Source organism: Gopherus evgoodei, chromosome 3 (genome assembly GCF_007399415.2).
Source record: "Gopherus evgoodei ecotype Sinaloan lineage chromosome 3, rGopEvg1_v1.p, whole genome shotgun sequence".
In the NCBI taxonomy this organism is placed as follows: Eukaryota; Metazoa; Chordata; order Testudines; family Testudinidae; genus Gopherus; species Gopherus evgoodei.
In genome coordinates, this window is record NC_044324.1 from 220,841,481 (window position 1) to 220,855,827 (window position 14,347).

At 43.1% G+C, this 14,347-nt stretch overlaps 1 protein-coding gene across 1 annotated transcript in view; it reads right to left on the reverse strand.

Moving 5' to 3' along the window:
* Window positions 1-4,727: 4,727 nt before the first annotated feature.
* NPHP1 (nephrocystin 1) overlaps window positions 4,728-14,347 on the reverse strand; it is a 37,712-nt gene continuing 28,092 nt past the window's right edge. The window contains exons 19-21 of the mRNA XM_030558130.1: window positions 8,181-8,254; window positions 6,366-6,410; window positions 4,728-5,200 (exon numbers count right to left, since the gene is read on the reverse strand). Of these exons, the coding sequence (XP_030413990.1) occupies window positions 4,922-5,200; window positions 6,366-6,410; window positions 8,181-8,254 (398 nt within the window). The 3' untranslated portion in view covers window positions 4,728-4,921. The remainder of the gene's footprint in view (window positions 5,201-6,365; window positions 6,411-8,180; window positions 8,255-14,347) is intronic.

Sequence of the window (14,347 nt, forward strand, 5' to 3'; positions counted from 1 at the left end):
TCAGGAGCAATCACCTGGCTGGACAAAAGGGATGAGGGAAGGAGCCAGAGAGGGAGACCATTACTTCATGGCACCAGTTTGACCAGGATAGACTGTGGTGTAACGTCTGCCTCTCTGTGCTAACCCAAAGGACTTTCAGACTCTGTCGTCAGGTGACTAATAAATGGCGAACTCATTTTGAAAAGGCTGCCTGTGGCGCTGTGAAGACTCACTGAGAGAATCGTGCCCTGAAGGGGCACAGTACGAGATTCGCGCAGGACTCCCACTTGGCTGGATTCACTGCAGGGAGCCGTGGAGACAGGAATCCCAGGTACCAGAGGCCACAGACCAGACCCCAGGACTCCATAACAGCATTGCTTACACACATATAAGTACACACCAGGGTCCCAGGAATTTGCTTGCAAACCAGCAATGCCACAGCAGTGTGCAATCAATGCCTACATCTTCTCCAAGGTTTTGCTGACTCTTAGAAAAGAACAACAATTATAGTGGGAAATGTATTAAGAAACTCAGTTCATCACCCGGGCAAGGCAGGAACGTTCCCTGCAGTGCGTTATCTGCTAACTCTCAAAAGTCCCATGTTCTGGGTCTTCCACTCCTCCCACTAAGAGATTATTTCACCCAGGTCTTGCCCCTCTGACTACCATAAAGAACAGTTCTCGCCCTTTGGTGTTTCCAATCTGTTAACGCCCCCCCCACAGAACTGCCCTCTCCCCTGAATGTTACAATACATCTGCACTACAAATTAAGGTCTGACTGGAGCACGGGTAGCATAGCCAGTTTTAATGTAGCTGGCGCAGGAAGCAGTGATAATCAGGACATGGCAGCATGGATATCAGCCCAGGCTAGTGCCCCAGGACAAGCATGCCAGGGACTGTGGGTACATAGGTTGCTGGCCCATGCCAGGGGCCACACCACCACATCTTTACTGCTCGTTACCCATGCTAGCAGGATTAAAGCTGGCACAGGTATGCCTACTTGTGGGCTACAATCACCCCATCACACCTTAATTTGCAATACAGACCTACCCTGGGCAGTGCTTACCCAGCGTGTGAGACAAAACCTACATTAGAAGAATATTATTGAGGTTGCAACATCACGGACTTAAAAGTTAGGAGATGCTTGAGTTAAGAGTGTCTGTGCAACTTTCAAACTCTTGCCCATCTTCTCCAACCGGTCTCTGCCCCACCCCTGGTGCCAGTGCAATCCTTTACCTAGCTAGTTCCAGTGTCCATTCTCAGCTACTCATCCCAGCCCCTAGCAAACACGAGTCCCACCTCTCCGGAAATACCGTCCCAGTCTCCCCTACTCCTGGTCTCATTTTCCTTGCCCAGACAGTGCCAATCCCATCCCCCCCCCATTTCTGGCTCCTCATCCAATCTTCTCTCCATCCCCTCCCCCCCTTGGCTTCTACTCAAGCCCCCTGGTCCATGTTTCCCATCCCCCACTGGCTCTCAATCCCAATCTCTTTGCCCAGCCTGCCCTAGTTCTCCCCCCACAGCCCAGCTTCTCATCAGATCTGTCTCCCCTTTGACTAGTTCCCAGCCCGTCTCCTTGCCCAGCCAATCCCAACTCCCCTCCACTGGCTCCTTTCTCAGTCTCAGCCTCCCCCTACCCAAATCCCAGCCCTAACTTCCATCTTTTACTCCCCTGCCAGCCTCCCCCTACCCCCCCCCCGTCTCCTTGTTCCAATCTACTCCGCCACTCCTCTCCCAGGACTGTCTCTTGTCCCCTGTGCAGTCTAAACAGGCAGCTTCCCTCCTCTGCCTTGCTGGGCCCAGCAGGGGGAGCATTAAGAACAGGAGAGCGAGGCTCCCTGCAATCAGTTCTGATAACCAACCTGGCACCCAGCAGCTCAGAGATGCAATTGCGGGGAAAAGTCTTGCTGAGCCGTGGACAGAATAGTAGGGGCAGTGGACCAGGGTGCTAAAGAGCAGCCCCTAGCCTATGTCCCCACCCCCCAAGATGCACCCCCTAAGGCAGGTGGAGGATCTGGAGCTCCCCACAATGGCCCAGGCTCCCTGGGCAGCTCTTACCACTGCCCAGCTCTGGCTTCCAGCCTGGCCAGAGGGCAGGGCCTCAGGGCGAAGAGGAGGGACAGGGGCGGAGGCATGGATGGGGCAGGTGTCCTGTTTCTGTATTTTGAAAAAGAGTTTTGTTGGGGGGGAAGATTGTGGAGTGCCAGGGGCAGCCTGCCCCATTACGTGCCCCCTTTCCAATCTCCTCCAAACTGCATTCAGGCCCTGCCCCCAGGCTCCCTGCCCTGCTGGCTGCCCCCACCTGTTTCCTGGGCACTCCAGACAGGCCTTGTGCCAGCAGGGAGAGCAGAGAGACTGCCTGGTGCCATGTACTACATAGGCCCCTAATGACCAAATGCAGGACTAGACTCAGAACAACTCTAGACAATACCAATAACTGTTAGATGGTGGTAAATGTATTTGTTGGGAAAAGATCACACAGTTAAGCAAGGAGCTTTTCCAGTAAAAGGCTCTATCCAGCTAAAGGGAAAAGAAATAGGAGAAAAAGTGTTTATTCAACTTTTAAAGTTTCTAATGCAAATCTAGGCTTTTCCTCTATTTTCCAGGAGTTTAATAGAAGATTAAAAGTTTTTGATTGCGATGGTTACAATAGAAATAAGTAGGTGATTACTTGACACCAAACCCCAAAAGACAAGTATCTGTTTAATGTTGTAAGAGTACAGAGGGTTTATTTATCTTGTTGAGCTCTTGCTCAGCAATAAAACCAACACACCTTTTCTGAGTGTTCTAAAGTACAGTAGGATCCTGCTGCTCATTACCTGGGAATGCATGAGGAACACTTATTTCTTAGCCTGATTGACCTTGCTAAACTAGTTCCCTAAGAAAAGTATCTTATTGCTGTTTTCTCTGCATTCTAATTTACCTGGCCACTTGGGCATCGTGTCTAGATTCCTGCATTTTTCTCATTAAGTAGAGGCACATATTAAAACTGAAACTAAGAAGTGAACACAGCCATTCTAAATGAACTATAGAAAATATTGTTACATCTAAATAGTTGGCTCAACTTTACAGTCAATGCTTCATCAGTATTATTTGTTATGGGATAAGAGGGAAGGTCCTTCTGGATCAGAAACTGGTTAAAAGATAGGAAACAAAGGGTAGGAATAAATGGCCAGTTTTCAGAATGGAGAGAGGTAAATAGTGGTGTTCCCCAGAGGTCTGTAGTGGGACCAGTCCTATTCCACATTTTCATAAATGATCTGGAAAAAGGGGTAAAAAGTGAGGTGGCAAAATTTGCAGATACAAAATTACTCAAGATAGTTAAGTATAAAGCTGCCTGTGAAGAGTTACAAAGGAATCTCACAAAAGTGAGTGACTAGACAACAAAATGGCAGATGAAACTGAATGTTGATAAATGCAAAGTAATGCACATCGGAAAACATAATCCCAATTATACATACAAAATGATGGGGTCTATATGAGCTATGATCACTCAAGAAAGAGATCTTGGAGGCATTGTGGCTAGTTCTCAGAAAACACCCACTCAATGTGCAGTGGCAGCCAAAAAAGCGAACAGAATGTTGGGAATCATTAGGAAAGGGATAGATAATAAGACAGAAAATATCATATTGCCTCTATATAAATCCATGGTACGCCCACATCTTGGATACTGTGTGCAGATGTGGTTGCCCCATCTAAAAAAAAAGACATATTGGACTGTAAAAGGCTCAGAAAAGAGCAACAAAAATGGCTAGGGGTATGGAACAGCTTCCATATAAGGAGAGATTAATAAAACTGGGACTTTTCAGCTTGGAAAAGAGACGAAGGAGGATATGACAGAGGTCTATAAAATCATGACTGGTGCGGAGAAAGTAAATAAGGAACTGTTATTACTCCTTCTTATAACACAAGAACTAGGGGTCACCAAATGAACTTAATAGGCAGCAGGTTTAAAACAAGCAAAAGGAATTATTTCTTCACACAACGCACAGTCAACCTGTGGAACTCCTTGCCAGAGGATGTTGTGAAGGCCAAGACTATAACAGGGGTCAAAAAAGAGCTAGATAAATTCACGGCGGATAGATCCATCAATGGCTATTAGCCAGGATGGGGAGAGATGCAAAACTATGCTCTGAAGTGTCCCTAGCCTCTGTTTGCCAGAAGCTGCGAATGAGCGACAGAGAATGGATCACTTGACAATTACATGTTCTGTTCGTTCCCTCTGAAGCACTTGGCATTGGCCACTGTCAGAAAAGAGGATACTTGGCCTAGATGGACCTTTGGTCTGACCCAGTATGGCCATTATGTTCTTATTATTCATATTATTGCAGTGCCTAGGAGCTCCAGTCATAGACCAAGACCCCAGGTTGCTAGGCAGAGAACAAAAAGATTGTCAGCTCTTTGAGGCAGGGACCATCTAAATATAAGTCAAGAGAAAAGATAGATACAGACAAACCCATACGGGAGTACAAGGAAACAATGAGGCAATATTGGTCTCAGCATGACAGGTTGTAGTCTCAGCACACCAGCAGCCTAGCTGGTTTTTGTAGGCATCAAGACAAAGGAGAGTTTGAAGGAGGGTTTTTGAAGGAGGATAATGGCTTACTTTTGCTTCATAACACTCAGCTATGCAAAACAGGAGGAGCAATGGATTTCACTGATAACGGTATTAATTTAAAAATGAAAACAAAGCTTTTTTGTAAAATCATGCAGATAAGGAAATAAAATATTTGTTATAAACCATTAGTATATGCTGTGTAAAAAAAAGTTTATGACGTGCAAATACTGTGATGTACAATACAATTTGCTTGAAAAATATGCTTTGGACAAACAATAAACCCAGCCCAGGTGGTAATATAATCCTGTCTCATTTTGGTCAGACGATTAGTTATGTTTCTAATTTAGGCTTGTACATGTGACAGTGTAAGTGCCTTAAAGTCCACTCAAACTGAGGCACTGCTCTTCCTCGCTTGTCCTAGGAAGTCATATGCGATCTCTGAAATATCAAAAGCTTTGTGAACACTTTCTGAGGAGAGCAGAGAGTAGAGTGCACTGTCTTTTTCTTGGTTCCGCTTCAGGAAGTCAGCAATCACTTTCCAGCGTGAGGCTTCAGACTCTTCGTCTGCCCACTTGTGCTCCGGGAGGAAAGTTGACTGGAGAAGAGGGAAGACACAGTCATGGTACACCAGGAAAAACACAGACTTCAGAAATTCTCGGTCTCTCTAAAAATAAGAAAATGAAGTTGTTCAGAAAGGTCCCTGCACAAGCCTGTGCGGTTTGAAAGCATTTCTAGCGAGTTATATGTACAAAACTAAAATGAGAAGATATAGTATTTCTGCTGACTGTTATTCCGTTCTCAGGAACATCTTTAGACACTCTGTGTTGACAAACCCATGATGCTTCAAAAATTTACTGTCTCATGTAAATGTCAGCAGTGTTGTTAACATGTACATTGATGTTTAGTGTGCCTAATCTGGTGTATTTTAAAATGTTTAACCTTAACTTTTCTTGCATTATATTTCAATGTACTAAAATCCAGGTATGCCAACAAGTACCAACTCTATTTCATGACACTCCTGATAAAACTGCCTTGATACAAATAAGCTCCTTTCACAAAGAAGCCCAACTGAAAAAAAGAAATAACATGAAACTGTTAAGTGTAAAGGGAAAAACTGTGCATGTCCTTTAAGATCTACCATATAGAGTCAGTGTCCGTTTTCTTTCTTCCAAAAATTTTTTTTTCCCCGTTTGTGTTTTTATATTAGAAATGCCAGGGATCTCCAGTCTTGTCTTCACTGGTTTTGCTGGAGGGAAGCTAATTTATTATGAGAAAAACTGATGTAATCTTTATACAGTATGTCAAGGACCTGATCCAAATCTCCCATTGATGTCAATGGCCTTTGGTTCAGGTCCCAACAAAACTACAAAGGGTACTTTTTTATTCTTAGCAATTGAACTTTAAAAGCATGTGGCCTACAGCCAATAAAACATGCATGCTTAGTGCTATTTGTTTATAAAATAAAATAGTCCGTCACACTACACTGACCAAAAACCACGAGGGGCATTTACATTTACGGACTATGAGTGTTGCAAAGCAACCCATGATGATCCTATATTAACACTGAGGCAAGTTGGCTATAATTACAAGCTAACATCAGATCCCTTCTTTGTTGGCTTGATACTATACTACAAGTATGGATGAAAAAAGATGGGAAGAACTGCATTTATAGTACTTACTTCTTCTCAACCCATTTCTGTTAAGGACAGGAGTCGATTTAGAAGTAAGTACTACAAAAATTGTAATGACAGAAATGATTCCAGCTAGTTACAGCACCGATAGCAGGCTTGGATTAGATTTAATGTCTCACAGAGAAAATCTGTTATTACCTTTTCTGATCGCTTTAATGTGCTTTCCTTTTCTGCCCAAGCGCTCTAAAATAAAACGCAGAACTTGACATCAGACTGAGTTTGGAAAGCCGTGAAGATGCATATAAGGACATTTTTTGAGCCACAAAAGACATTTCTTTGACTTGATTCAATCCAGTTGATACCTGGAGTATTGTCCTCAGACATCAAAGAGCAGATGAGGCCACAAAGCAGGATGCAGAGCTTTCTGGCACAAATCTGGGATCTGTCCTCCCTCCACCTATCTTTCTAGTCACTGCCATACATTCTCCAGAACAAGCATGTTTAACAGGACAGGACTTGGACTGGAAGTATGAGAGGGAAATGATAGTAGAGAGAGAGAGACCAAGGGGAGGAGAAAAGTTTTTCCTGGAACTTTTAAATACCTCTGGGAGACCAGAGAGTGGAACCCCGCCCCCACAAACTCAATACTGTAGTATTCTTCTCATCATCTGGGAAATATCATGAATCCAAAGAGGACAAAAAAGATTCAAGGAATAAATAGAGATGGTTTTCCTGTCCCTTTTCTCAAGAGCGTGCATAATTATGGTCATTTCCAGGAGCACTGGTAATCTGCAGGGAGTTCTGGTGAAGTCAGCTCAGTCTGTCTCCAAAATCAATGAGATTTCATTGGGGGAATTTTTGCCAAGATCTAGGGAGTTTCAATGGGGAATTTTGTAAGAGTTTATTTTTTGTTTAGTTCACATCTGTACTCGGCCATCCTTATGTTTAAGGAATCAAAAAGTGTATTAACGTTAGTTAAACGAATGACTGCAGGACCAAATTGTATAGAAACCCGCCAAAGTTGCCCCTAACTAGTTAGAACCCCATTAAAAATGATCTCAGGTAAATCATTTTTTAGAAAACAATTCTAACACAGTTTGGATGTCCAAACAGTGTTATAACATTTAACTTTGGTTCCTTAAGTTAGACTGAGGTGAGTGTAGACAAGGAGAAAAACTGAAGGCTAAAAATATATATTTTTTTAATTTAAATTGTGACAATTAAAAATTTGCAAATAATTGAATTTATTTAAAGAAACATTATTTTTGAGGAACATCAACTATGTGCCTGAACAGGAAATGTTTCTGCTAAGATGATTAGCAGTCAATTTGCTTAATAGCACTTCGAGATGATCAGGGCAGTTCACACCTCAGAGGTACTACTACAGCGTGTCTGCAGGCTCAGGAAGAAAGCAGTGCATTGGTTTACAACTACACAGGTTTAATATTTTTTACTGAAACCCTACATTTGCAGATAACATTGGAATGCCAAAAACTTTCTGATGCCACAAAAATCTACATTTTACTTGGTGAGCTTGTCCATTTCTCTGACAGAAGAACACTTTTTTAGTACTGGTTGAATTTAATCAGTTAACAATTGTGAAAAGTAGTAAGTATGAAAAAAATGAAAGATGTTAGTAAAATTAAATGTCTGTTTTTAAACTGTACTATTTCAATTAATTTGTTCAGTTCTTTCCTTGTAAATAATTCACTCCTGTCCCCCTCCCAAAAGAATCTGTCTCCAGACACTATGGGGAAATTTTAAAGTAATATTTATACATCTTTATGCTTTGCTTCTATCACATTTACTCATTTACATCATAATTAAGGAAGGCAATCAAGTACAAGAGGAATGCAGGCTCATCGAATCTGCACAAGCTTGAAAGAACTGTAGTTTCTCTGTCATTTGCTTTTTCCATTTACCACCGACAAGACAACAAAAAATCCACACCAAATCACGTGCAATACCTTAAAAGCTTAGAAGTGTCATATCAATATACGATGTATCACATACCCTAAGTGCATCCATAAGGTCAGGTTGCTCCATGAGTTTGGGGAAAGTTGCTAAAATAGGATTACTGATGAAATCTGAAATGGAAAACAACTATCTCTGTTATGATTAATGAGATTTTAAATAAGATTACAATTACATCAGCACTAAAAATGACTCAGAATTTCAGCGTTAATAAAATATCATTGCATTTTCTCATGATTTTGAATACCTCCAAACACAATGTAAACTATTGTACTGTTCTATTGTATCCACATTTTAAAGGTGAAATATTCAAGGTTTAGAAAATATTAGTAATTTATCATTATCAAAATGTATCAGGAAAATGAAACAACATTGAATACTTTTTATATAGTTTAATAGGCATTTTAAACTGCCTAATTCAGGAGTATTTGTTATTTTAAAAAAATATACAAATAACTTTTACATAACTCTGAACAACATCCATCTTGCTTTGTTTCTCCTACACAGAAAAAGGTATAATGAGATCCATTGCCTGGAAGCGGAACCTAGAAAAATTTAGACTAGAAAAATAAATAGTTACTTACCTTTCCGTAACTGTTGTTCTTCCACTTGTGTTGCACATGTCCATTCCACTGTAGGTGCGTGCGTGCCTCATGCACAGTTATCGGAGAACATTTTCCCTCAGTCAGGATGGCTTGAGCGCCCTCTGCCACAGTGTGCCAATGCAGAATAACATGGAGGGGGGCTCGGAGTCTACCTTGCCAGTGACTGCAGAACAGTATGTCCAAAACTTGCATCATTCCCGGACTAATGGGAAATGGCATAACAAGCAGCAAAAGCATGAACTGATGATCAGGTTGCCGTCTGACAAATGTCAGAAACAGGAATTTGCGCTAGGAGGGCCGTTGACACTGCCTGTGCTCTAATCAAATGAGCCAATACTCAAATTAGCTGACTGGCAGCACAACCGAATGCAAAAGGAAATCCAGCAGGAAATCTTCGGAGTGGAAACCGATTTGCCGTTCGCCCTGTCCGCAATTGCAACAAACAACTCAGGACCAAAATGGTCCAGAGTGGTCCCAGTAGAAAGCCAGTGCTCTTCTCATATCCAACGAATGAAGCCTTTGCTCATCTGTGTGCATATGAGGGTTGTGGAATAACATTGGCAAATAAATTTCCTGGTTCATGTGGAAATTGGAAACCACGGTTGTCAAGAATTTCAGGTGAGGGCATAGATAAACTCTGTTCTTATGGGCAACCAGGTACGAAGGTCCTGAGACCAAGACTCTCAGTTTGCCTACTCCTCTTGTGAGGTTACTGGAAGCAGAAACACCACTTTCGTGGAGAGGTGGAGTAGGGAGTATGTCACAAGAGCGTCAAAGGGAGGCCGCATTAACTTTGTTACCGTGAGGTTGGCAGAACAGGTTGTAGAACCAGAGGGTATAATCCATGCAGCTCTTTTAGAAAACTGATTGTTTTTTTCCACCCCCATAACTATCTATTATCCAGTGGAGAATGGAATGCTGAAATAGCTGCCAAATGTACTTTAATGGAACTAACTGATAGGCCTTGATGGTTTTGGTGCAACGGATAATCCACAATGTAGTTAATGGAAGTCTGCCTTGGAGAGAGACGTCTTTGCTGAGACCAGACAGTTTCCATTTGGCTGAGTAAGTACACCGAGTTAAAGGCTTTCTGCTCTTCAGAAGCACCTCTTGAATGTGTTTTGAGCAAGTCACTTCTAGTGGTGTTAGCCATGAAGCATCCATGCCATGAAATGGAGGACCTGTTGTTTGGGATGGAGAAAGCAGCTGTGGTCCTGTGAAATCACACCTGAATCTAATGAGAGAGGTGAAAGAGGCCTCACCAACAATGCTCACTGGGTCAAAAACCAACGCTGGCAGAGCCATGCTAGTGCTATTAGAATGAGGTAAGCATGATCCTACCTGGCCTTGAATAGAACTCCGGACAGTAATGGTTTTGGAGGACAAGCATACAGCAGGGAGTTTCTCCATGACAGCAGGAAAGTGTCTATCAAAGATACAGGGCTGTGACCCCCTTGCGAGCAGAACCGATGGCATTTTCTGTTGGTCTTTGTTGTAAACAGGTCCACTTGGGGAACTCCTGCAGCTAGAAGATGGACCTGGCCATGTCTGGATGCACCACCCACTTGTGGTGAGAGGAGAAAGATCTGCCTAGGTGATCTGCCAGTGTGTTCTACTCTCTCAGGTGGTAAATCACTTTGAGGTAATGGAACTGGTTATGCAGATCTCCCAGAGTAGAACTGCCCCCTGGTACCATTGGGACGAACGCACCACTCCCTGTCTGTTTACATAAAACATAGTTGCTGTATTGTCCATTAACACTAGCACGTTTTCCCCCAGAATATTTGGGCGGAAGGCTGAACAGGCTAGACAGATAGCACCTAGTTCCCAAGGTTTTTATGAGCCCTTGGCTCCTGTGAGAACCAGAGCCCTTTGGTTTGTAGGGCTCCAATATGTGCCACGCAAGCCAGGGATGAGGCATCTGTAATCAGTGGGAGCACCAGCTGCAGAAAAACAAAGGGAGTTCCCACACTAACATTCTGAGGGCCTGTCCCCCACGCTAGCCATCCCTGAGGCCTCCTGAGGTAAAGGCTGGCATGCTGTACCACATATACACATGCTGCAATGTACCCCAGAAGTCTGAGGCAAGTGTGCATTGTGGTAATGAGATGCACTTTTCGATGCAATAATAGGTCTTGGAGAATTTGGAACCTTTATGGAGCACAAATGTTCTGGCTTACGTAGCATCCGGAAGTGTTCTGATAAACTCTATTCTTTGCACAGGTTCTAGAAATGATTTGTCCTGAGTAATACCTCCAGCGCATTGAAGATCGACTGAATGATGGCCATGTTGGACAGAACTTGAGATTCAGACCTGCCCCTTACTAGTCAATGTCCAGGTAGGGAAAGAAATGGATTCCTAATCTTCTTCGATATACAGCTACCGGCACCACACATTTCATGAAAGATATTACCTTACCCATCTTCTCTCTCTCACATCCTGGGACCAACACAGCTACAACTACACTGCATAAAGCAGTTCTTGGTGAGCCCTGTAATGCTCTGGCAGGGGAGAACTGCTCACCATCCCTACAGCCTCACCTGTTGATGAGGATGAAGACGCATCTGGATGCTGAGGCAATGGCTGATCTGCTTCTGCTGGAGGAGGAGCTGTCTGAGCAACTTCCAGTGGCTTGATACTGGGCATTGGGGAATGTTGTGTGCAGTGCTGATGATCTCTGTGCAGCCTCGAAGAAGCCAGCTCACATGGATGAGGATAGGTCCTAGCAGGGGGAGAGACACTTCAAGGCATCCAGAACAGCCACGGATATGGTGGTGGTGGGCCCCACAGCTGTGCTGGCCACTGCCCCTTATTGAGACTGTTAAGACAGCCATGGACCCCACTGCTCAGACGGAGAATAAGCTTCCTGTCTGGTATGGGACACAAAAGATCCCACTTCAGAATCTGATGATGATGACTGAGTGCCCTAACAATGGTGGAGCTGAACTCGTGTGGACAGGAGACAGGTAAGTCAAAGCTGGAGATGGCACTACCAGGGATATTAACAGTGGCTTGCCCCTGGAAAATACCAGCCTTCTAGGCACTGGAAGCAGCATTGGTACCTCATGTTCCTGCGGGGCTGGTGCAAAGATTTCAGTTGCTGATACCAACTGAAACCCTTCTTGCATTACTAGGGACACCGGTACCAAGGCGGCAGCATAGGCTTCCAGTGTCGTCAGAACTGGAACTGGATCCTGGGTTTGATTAATAGAAATGTCAGGGGTTGGCTTTGATGGACCTGACACAGGTCCCAGAGTCAACTAATCCCCGTTTGCAGGAGAGGAGCACTCTGGGGAATGCTTTCCCTCAGAGTCCCTTGGAGAGGCCTTGCTTTTTTGGGCCTTGGTACCAAAAGTCTTGCTGAGTGAGGTACCATGTCTTTGGCAGCTCTGTGTCTCTCCTTTGGTACCAGAGACACTGAACGTGGAGCTGAAAACATCTCGAGAGGCGTATTAGGCACTGATGCCCCTCTCAGAGAATGCTCTGAACATGACAGCTCCAATGGAGGGCGAAGTGCTGTATTTTTTTTTTTTGAGCACAGCTTATACCCTCTACAAACGTAACACCTGTGACAGACGTGGGCCTCCCCAAAAAACTTTAGGCAGCTGGGGTGTAGATTACTGACCGGCATCAGTCTGGCACAGAACCAGCAGGACCTGAACCCCGGGGAGCAAGGCACGGCTTTGGTCCTGAAAACCAAATCTGGTCCAAAATGGACCTAGCAGCGAAAAGCCTACCACTACCACTAACTGTATACTACATAAACTCACTCCTAAGCATCCAACAAGAAACACACTATGAACAAAGCGTGAGAGAGAGAAAGCTGTGAAAGCAAGAGTGGACCCACTCTTACAGTCACTGGCGAAAGAAAGAACTGAGGGGTGGCTCTGCCCTCTCATATCAGCACACGGTGGCACATGGCGACAGAGGTGTTTAACCCACCCAAACAGGTACTATTGAGGGAAAAAGTTCTCTGAGAACTGTGCACAAGGCACACACACACCTACAGTGGAATCGACATGTGCAATCACTTGAAGAAGAATAAGGCAGAAACTTAACAGTAAGGGCAATTGACCACTGGAACAACTTATTAAGGATGCGGAGGATTCTCCATCACTTGGAGTCTCTAAATCAAGAGACTGTCTTTCCAAAAGGCATGCTATAGCTCAAACTGAAGTTATAAATTATTGCAGGAATCACTGTGTGAGATTCTCTGGGCTGTTAAGTAGGAGGTCATATTCAATGATCACAATGGTCCCTTTTGGCCTTAAAAATCCAGTAATCTACTAAATGAGTTTATCTTCAGAGTCTAATTTAATGTAATAATAATAAGAGGTTATATATGCTAAAAATTAAAGAAAGAGTCTTATTTTCAGATGTGCTGAGTATCCACAATGCAGATTACCTCTCTGGAAGCCATGATGGGAATTATGACTTTGACCACCTTTGAAAATTAAACGTATTTGGGTATCTAAATATGAATTAGAAATGTTGGCTTAATTTTATTGGTACGAGCACTACAGAAGTCCTTACCCTGGCAGTAGACTGTACATTATTTAGAAAGTCTTGGGGGGAAGATAGAGAAGAAAGACCAAGAAATCTTCAGATAGCCTCATTCTAAAGTATGAACAAATATCAACCTACTACACCATGGTTAAAACTCGTGATGTATTATATTGTGGCTTTTTAAACAGTCACAATTAGAGAACACAGTAAAATTGTTATACTTTTACTGAAAGGAATATGTCTAAACCTGTATCTATTAAGACTAATTGATTTAATTCTTTCTGCTGTCAGACACAGGTTTTAAGAGCTCCCCTTCTCCTCTCCTGCCTACCCTCATGATTAGGGGAATGTGAGAAGAATTATTAACCATAATGATAGAACCAGTCTCCCATTCGCTTGCAGATACCATGAGAATATACATATAAAAAATGAACAAGTTTGGTTTGGATCCTGGCAGTTAAAGGCACTTGTAAACACTTTCAAGAGTGAAAAAAAGCCCTCCTTCAGGGACAGCAGCAAAGAGTCCTGTGGCACCTTATAAAATGTCCTTTAGGGACATTCACTATCACACTGTACACTGCAAACATGCATGCTCAACATTGTTAAAGCATCGTAGCAGAATTCAGAGATAACGTGGAAACACATGGAATGCAACATTGTGATTCTGAGAGATGAGGAATTCCTAACTCCTCAGTGAATGTCTGGCAACACTTGTGGCCCTTATTCACCAAATACTTCTTTTTCAAAATAATTTTTATCGTAGACTTTTACGCTTCACTGAAAACAAAACTATGCTTGCTATGTTTGCATTCCACTGTGAGAACTTTAGTCAAATATGACAACTCACTTGATGTAAGTTAAAATATTACTAGCCTGAAATACAAATAAATACTTAATAAACTTTTTTAAAAAAGACTCTTGAGTAGAAACAAGAGACTCTAAAAATGGCTGAGGGAGAAGAGGTTTCATTCAGCTTCCACTGGAAACTGCAAATGAAGTTCCTCCAGACTGAATGGTTATAGAACGTCTATACACTCTAGATATGGTGTGCTATTTTCATTCATACTTCTGAAAATTGGAACATGTAGGTAAAA